General features: G+C 47.1%; 1 protein-coding gene across 1 annotated transcript in view; it reads left to right on the top strand.

Moving 5' to 3' along the window:
* LOC137358569 (histone deacetylase 4-like) overlaps positions 1 to 8,260 on the top strand; it is a 104,764-nt gene that overhangs the window by 73,822 nt on the left and 22,682 nt on the right. The window contains exons 9-10 of the mRNA XM_068024557.1: positions 910 to 1,038; positions 1,239 to 1,345. Of these exons, the coding sequence (XP_067880658.1) occupies positions 910 to 1,038; positions 1,239 to 1,345 (236 nt within the window). The remainder of the gene's footprint in view (positions 1 to 909; positions 1,039 to 1,238; positions 1,346 to 8,260) is intronic.

Here is an 8,260-nt window from a genome sequence, read left to right as displayed (position 1 = left end):
GGCGGGGGTTCTGTCCCTCAGTCTTATATTTTAAAACTCCAACCCCTTTGAAACAGCTCGTCCCCAACCCCCAAAGCCATTCAAAAGCGAAGCCGGAAACAGAAAGTCCACCTTCTGACCTGTCACTTCTCTGCACGCGTCTTCCCTCCAGTTACCAGGGGTTTCTGTTCTGTTTTTAACATGAGCCACATGACAACCAGTCAGCGTTGTTGGCGATGACCCTCTTGGGGGGCGGGTGGGGGGTGGAACACTGGTCCACCATTTCTTCGGTTTGACTAAGAATCCTCAAAAAATATTTTGAACAAAAAACGGAAGTACTTTCATGACAACGGACTGTGGGGGAGGGTAGGCAGTGTTCTTTTCCCCGAGGGTCAATGGTGGGACCACTGCTTTTAATTAATGCTATAGATAAATGACTAGGGTCTTGGAATATAGAGCAGAATCTCAAAGTTTGCCGACGATACTGAACTCGGAGGGGCAGCAGACGGAGAGGGTGATGCCAGCACGACTGCAACAGGGCGCGGATGGGCTGGCAGTATGGGCAGAGAGGTGGCGGATGGAGTTTTAATGCAGAGGAGTGGGAGGGTGGTGCGTTGTGGCAGAAGGGATAGGGGGAGAGGCGATGAAGACTTAATGGTGCAGTTGTAAAGAGCGTGCAGGGGCAGAGGGACCCGGGTGGGTGGAGCGGAGGGGGGGAAACGGGACTGACTGGGTCGCCCCGCAGAAGGCTGACAAACACTGGATGGGCCGAACGGCCTCGCCCTGTGCCGTAGGTGGCTGTCGGATACCCCAGGCCTCCCCACCGCCCCCCAGTCCCCACTTCCCTCGGGAACTGCAGGCCCGCAGCGACGACGCGCCTGCCGCGAGGGGGAATCAGCGGCTGACCTGTTCCGGGATCTTCCCTTGCAGCCTCGGAGCCCAATCTCAAGCTGCGGCTCAAGTTGAAGCAGAAGGCGTCGGAGAAGCGGAGGAGCCCGCTGCTGCGCAGGAAGGACAGCGCGCCGGCAAGCCTGCGGAAGAGAGCTCCGGAGACCAGGGGTGAGTGAGGGCTCCAGGCTGGGGTGCGTGCGGGAGGGGTGAGAGAGCGGGAGAGTGCGCGCACGCATCCGCCTGTCAGTGCGTGTGTGCGCCCGCGCGCAGCGACGTGTGTTGGCGCGAGTACGTGCGTGTGTGCACACGTGTATCTGTCCCGGCCTCACTAAACCTTTGCTCTCCCTCTCCCTCTATCTCTGATGCAGATCCCTCGCCCATCAGCAGCAGAGTGCCCTCTGGACCCAGCTCTCCGAACGAAACCCTCCCATCGCAGAACGGGACTGCCCTCTCTGCTCACAGCATCTCTCTTGAGGTGGGTACCCCGGTCGATCTGCCCTTTCTGAGACAGCAGTAGCTGCACGCAGTATTCAGCAGGATAAGGATCACTCACTGTGTAACTGTACAGAGTCGCTGTTTATTCAGGGTGAGGGTCACTCACTGTGTAACTGTACAGAGTCACTGTTTATTCAGGGTGAGGGTCACTCACTGTGTAACTGTACAGAGTCACTGTTTATTCAGGGTGAGGATCACTCACTGTGTAACTGTACAGAGTCACTGTTTATTCAGGGTGAGGGTCACTCACTGTGTAACTGTACAGAGTCACTGTTTATTCAGGGTGGTGATCACTCACTGTGTAACTGTACAGAGTCGCTGTTTATTCAGGGTGAGGATCACTCACTGTCTCACTGTACAGAGTCACTGTTTATTCAGGGTGAGGATCACTCACTGTGTAACTGTACAGAGTCACTGTTTATTCAGGGTGAGGGTCACTCACTGTGTAACTGTACAGAGTCACTGTTTATTCAGGGTGAGGATCACTCACTGTGTAACTGTACAGAGTCACTGTTTATTCAGGGTGAGGGTCACTCACTGTGTAACTGTACAGAGTCACTGTTTATTCAGGGTGAGGGTCACTCACTGTGTAACTGTACAGAGTCACTGTTTATTCAGGGTGAGGATCACTCACTGTGTAACTGGACAGAATCACTGTTTATTCAGGGTGAGGATCACTCACTGTGTAACTGTACAGAGTCACTGTTTATTCAGGGTGAGTGTCACTCACTGTGTAACTGTAGAGAGTCACTGTTTATTCAGGGTGAGGATCACTCACTGTGTAACTGTACAGAGTCACTGATTAGTGAGGGTGAGGGTCACTCACTGTGTAACTGTACAGAGTCACTGTTTATTCAGGGTGAGGGTCACTCACTGTGTAACTGTACAGAGTCACTTTATATTCAGGGTGAGGGTCACTCACTGTGTAACTGTACAGAGTCACTTTATATTCAGGGTGAGGGTCACTCACTGTGTAACTGTACAGAGTCACTGATTAGTGAGGGTGAGGATCACTCACTGTGTAACTGTACAGAGTCACTGTTTATTCAGGGTGAGGATCACTCACTGTGTAACTGTACAGAGTCACTGATTAGTGAGGGTGAGGATCACTCACTGTGTAACTGTACAGAGTCACTGTTTATTCAGGGTGAGGGTCACTCACTGTGTAACTGTACAGAGTCACTGTTTATTCAGGGTGAGGATCACTCACTGTGTAACTGTACAGAGTCACTGATTAGTGAGGGTGAGGGTCACTCACTGTGTAACTGTACAGAGTCACTGTTTATTCAGGGTGAGGGTCACTCACTGTGTAACTGTACAGAGTCACTTTATATTCAGGGTGAGGGTCACTCACTGTGTAACTGTACAGAGTCACTGTTTATTCAGGGTGAGGATCACTCACTGTGTAACTGTACAGAGTCACTGATTAGTGAGGGTGAGGATCACTCACTGTGTAACTGTACAGAGTCACTGTTTATTCAGGGTGAGGGTCACTCACTGTGTAACTGTACAGAGTCACTGTTTATTCAGGGTGAGGATCACTCACTGTGTAACTGTACAGAGTCACTGATTAGTGAGGGTGAGGGTCACTCACTGTGTAACTGTACAGAGTCACTGTTTATTCAGGGTGAGGGTCACTCACTGTGTAACTGTACAGAGTCACTTTATATTCAGGGTGAGGGTCACTCACTGTGTAACTGTACAGAGTCACTGTTTATTCAGGGTGAGGATCACTCACTGTGTAACTGTACAGAGTCACTGTTTATTCAGGGTGAGGATCACTCACTGTGTAACTGTACAGAGTCACTGTTTATTCAGGGTGAGGGTCACTCACTGTGTAACTGTACAGAGTCACTTTATATTCAGGGTGAGGGTCACTCACTGTGTAACTGTACAGAGTCACTTTATATTCAGGGTGAGGGTCACTCACTGTGTAACTGTACAGAGTCACTGTTTATTCAGGGTGAGGATCACTCACTGTGTAACTGTACAGAGTCACTGTTTGTTCAGGGTGAGGATCACTCACTGTGTAACTGTACAGAGTCACTGTTTATTCAGGGTGAGTGTCACTCGCTGTGTAACTGTACAGAGTCACTGTTTATTCAGGGTGAGGATCACTCACTGTGTAACTGTACAGAGTCACTGTTTATTCAGGGTGAGTGTCACTCGCTGTGTAACTGTACAGAGTCACTGTTTATTCAGGGTGAGGATCACTCACTGTGTAACTGTACAGAGTCACTGTTTATTCAGGGTGAGAATCACTCACTGTGTAACTGTACAGAGTCACTGTTTATTCAGGGTGAGGATCACTCACTGTGTAACTGTACAGAGTCACTTTATATTCAGGGTGAGGGTCAATCACTGTGTAACTGTACAGAGTCACTTTATATTCAGGGTGAGGGTCACTCACTGTGTAACTGTACAGAGTCACTGTTTATTCAGGGTGAGGATCACTCACTGTGTAACTGTACAGAGTCACTGTTTATTCAGGGTGAGGATCACTCACTGTGTAACTGTACAGAGTCACTGTTTATTCAGGATGAGGGTCACTCATTGTGTAACTGCAGAGTCACTGTTTATTCAGGGTGAGAATCACTCACTGTGTAACTGTACAGAGTCACTGTTTATTCAGGGTGAGGGTCACTCACTGTGTAACTGTACAGAGTCACTGTTTATTCAGGGTGAGTGTCACTCGCTGTGTAACTGTACAGAGTCACTGTTTATTCAGGGTGAGGATCACTCGCTGTGTAACTGTACAGAGTCACTGTTTATTCAGGGTGAGGATCACTCACTGTGTAACTGTACAGAGTCACTGTTTATTCAGGGTGCGGGTCACTCACTGTGTAACTGTACAGAGTCACTGTTTATTCAGCAGGGTAAGGATCACTCACTGTGTAACTGTGCAGAGTCACTGTTTATTCAGGGTGAGAATCACTCGCTGTGTAACTGTACAGAGTCACTGTTTATTCAGGGTGAGGATCACTCACTGTGTAACTGTACAGAGTCACTGTTTATTCAGGGTGAGGATCACTCACTGTGTAACTGTACAGAGTCACTGTTTATTCAGGGTGAGGATCACTCACTGTGTAACTGTACAGAGTCACTGTTTATTCAGGGTGAGGGTCACTCATTGTGTAACTGTACAGAGTCACTGTTTATTCAGGGTGAGGATCACTCGCTGTATAACTGCACAGAGTCACTGTTTATTCAGGGTGAGGATCACTCACTGTGTAACTGTACAGAGTCACTGTTTATTCAGGGTGAGTGTCACTCGCTGTGTAACTGTACAGAGTCACTGTTTATTCAGGGTGAGGATCACTCACTGTGTAACTGTACAGAGTCACTGTTTATTCAGGGTGAGGATCACTCACTGTGTAACTGTACAGAGTCACTGTGTATTCAGGGTGAGGATCACTCACTGTGTAACTGTACAGAGTCACTGTTTATTCAGGGTGGTGATCACTCACTGTGTAACTGTACAGAGTCACTGTTTATTCAGGGTGAGGGTCACTCACTGTGTAACTGTACAGAGTCACTGTTTATTCAGGGTGAGAATCACTCGCTGTGTAACTGTACAGAGTCACTGTTTATTCAGGGTGAGGATCACTCACTGTGTAACTGTACAGAGTCACTGTTTATTCCGGGTGAGGATCACTCGCTGTATAACTGCACAGAGTCACTGTTTATTCAGGGTGAGGATCACTCACTGTGTAACTGTACAGAGTCACTGTTTATTCAGGGTGAGTGTCACTCGCTGTGTAACTGTACAGAGTCACTGTTTATTCAGGGTGAGGATCACTCACTGTGTAACTGTACAGAGTCACTGTTTATTCAGGGTGAGGATCACTCACTGTGTAACTGTACAGAGTCACTGTGTATTCAGGGTGAGGATCACTCACTGTGTAACTGTACAGAGTCACTGTTTATTCAGGGTGGTGATCACTCACTGTGTAACTGTACAGAGTCACTGTTTATTCAGGGTGAGGGTCACTCACTGTGTAACTGTACAGAGTCACTGTTTATTCAGGGTGAGGATCACTCGCTGTGTAACTGTACAGAGTCACTGTTTATTCAGGGTGAGGATCACTCACTGTGTAACTGTACAGAGTCACTGTTTATTCAGGGTGAGGATCACTCACTGTGTAACTGTACAGAGTCACTGTTTATTCAGGGTGAGGATCACTCACTGTGTAACTGTACAGAGTCACTGTGTATTCAGGGTGAGGATCACTCACTGTGTAACTGTACAGAGTCACTGTTTATTCAGGGTGGTGATCACTCACTGTGTAACTGTACAGAGTCACTGTTTATTCAGGGTGAGGATCACTCACTGTGTAACTGTACAGAGTCACTGTTTATTCAGGGTGAGAATCACTCACTGTGTAACTGTACAGGGTCACTGTTTATTCAGGGTGAGGATCACTCACTGTGTAACTGTACAGAGTCACTGTTTATTCAGGGTGAGGGTCACCCGCTGTGAAACCGTACAGAGTCACTGTTTATTCAGGGCGAGGATCACTCACTGTGTAACTGTACAGACTCACTGTTTATTCAGGGTGAGGGTCACTCACTGTGTAACTGTACAGAGTCACTGTTTATTCAGGGTGAGAATCACTCACTGTGTAACTGTACAGAGTCACTGTTTATTCAGGGTGAGGGTCACTCACTGTGTAACTGTACAGAGTCACTGTTTATTCAGGGTGAGGATCACTCACTGTGTAAATGTACAGAGTCACTGTTTATTCAGGGTGAGGGTCACCCGCTGTGAAACCGTACAGAGTCACTGTTTATTCAGGGTGAGAATCACTCACTGTGTAACTGTACAGAGTCACTGTTTATTCAGGATGAGGGTCACTCATTGTGTAACTGCAGAGTCACTGTTTATTCAGGGTGAGGGTCACGAACTGTGTAACTGTACAGAGTCACTGTTTATTCAGGGTGAGGGTCACTCACTGTGTAACTGTACAGAGTCACTGTTTATTCAGGGTGAGGATCACTCGCTGTGTAACTGTACAGAGTCACTGTTTATTCAGGGTGAGGATCACTCACTGTGTAACTGTACAGAGTCACTGTTTATTCAGGGTGAGTGTCACTCACTGTGTAACTGCAGAGTCACTGTTTATTCAGGGTGAGGATCACTCACTGTGTAACTGTACAGAGTCACTGTTTATTCAGGGTGAAGATCACTCACTGTGTAACTGTACAGAGTCACTGTTTATTCAGGGTGAGGGTCACTCACTGTGTAACAGTACAGAGTCACTGTTTATTCAGGGTGAGGGTCACTCACTGTGTAACAGTACAGAGTCACTGTTTATTCAGGGTGAGGGTCACTCACTGTGTAACTGTACAGAGTCACTGTTTATTCAGGATGAGGGTCACTCATTGTGTAACTGCAGAGTCACTGTTTATTCAGGGTGAGGGTCACTCACTGTGTAACTGTACAGAGTCACTGTTTATTCAGGGTGAGAATCACTCGCTGTGTAACTGTACAGAGTCACTGTTTATTCAGGGTGAGGATCACTCACTGTGTAACTGTACAGAGTCACTGTTTATTCAGGGTGAGGGTCACTCACTGTGTAACAGTACAGAGTCACTGTTTATTCAGGGTGAGGGTCACTCACTGTGTAACTGTACAGAGTCACTGTTTATTCAGGGTGAGGGTCACTCATTGTGTAACTGCAGAGTCACTGTTTATTCAGGGTGAGGGTCACTCACTGTGTAACTGTACAGAGTCACTGTTTATTCAGGGTGAGGGTCACTCACTGTGTAACTGTACAGAGTCACTGTTTATTCAGGGTAAGGATCACTCACTGTGTAACTGTACAGAGACACTGTTTATTCAGGATGAGGGTCACTCATTGTGTAACTGCAGAGTCACTGTTTATTCAGGGTGAGGGTCACTCACTGTGTAACTGTACAGAGTCACTGTTTATTCAGGGTGAGGGTCACTCATTGTGTAACTGTACAGAGTCACTGTTTATTCAGGGTGAGGATCACTCACTGTGTAACTGTACAGAGTCACTGTTTATTCAGGGTGAGGATCACTCACTGTGTAACTGTACAGAGTCACTGATTATTCAGGGTGAGTGTCACTCACTGTGTAACTGTACAGAGTCGCTGTTTATTCAGGGTGAGGATCACTCACTGTGTAACTGTACAGAGTCGCTGTTTATTCAGGGTGAGGATCACTCACTGTGTAACTGTACAGAGTCACTGTTTATTCAGGGTGAGGATCACTCACTGTGTAACTGTATAGAGTCACTGTTTATTCAGGGTGAGGGTCACTCGCTGTGTAACTGTACAGAGTCACTGTTTATTCAGGTTGAGGGTCACTCGCTGTGTAACTGTACAGAGTCACTGATTATTCAGGGTGAGTGTCACTCGCTGTGTAACTGTACAGAGTCACTGATTATTCAGGGTGAGTGTCACTCACTGTGTAACTGTACAGAGTCGCTGTTTATTCAGGGTGAGGATCACTCACTGTGTAACTGTACAGAGTCACTGTTTATTCAGGGTGAGTGTCACTCACTGTGTAACTGTACAGAGTCACTGTTTATTCAGGGTGAGTGTCACTCACTGTGTAACTGTACAGAGTCACTGTTTATTCAGGGTGAGGATCACTCACTGTGTAACTGTACAGAGTCAATGTTTATTCAGGGTGAGGGTCACTCACTGTGTAACTGTACAGAGTCACTGTTTATTCAGGGTGAGGGTCACTCGCTGTGTAACTGTACAGAGTCACTGTTTATTCAGGGTGAGGGTCACTCACTGTGTAACTGTACAGAGTCACTGTTTATTCAGGGTAAGGATCACTCACTGTGTAACTGTACAGAGTTACTGTTTATTCAGGGTGAGGATCACTCACTGTGTAATTGTACAGAGTCACTGTTTATTC

The sequence above is a fragment of the Heterodontus francisci genome, chromosome X (genome assembly GCF_036365525.1).
Source record: "Heterodontus francisci isolate sHetFra1 chromosome X, sHetFra1.hap1, whole genome shotgun sequence".
NCBI classification, from domain to species: domain Eukaryota; kingdom Metazoa; phylum Chordata; class Chondrichthyes; order Heterodontiformes; family Heterodontidae; genus Heterodontus; species Heterodontus francisci.
The sequence above is the reverse complement of the archived record's forward strand: the minus strand, read 5'-3'. Positions and strand labels throughout refer to the sequence as shown.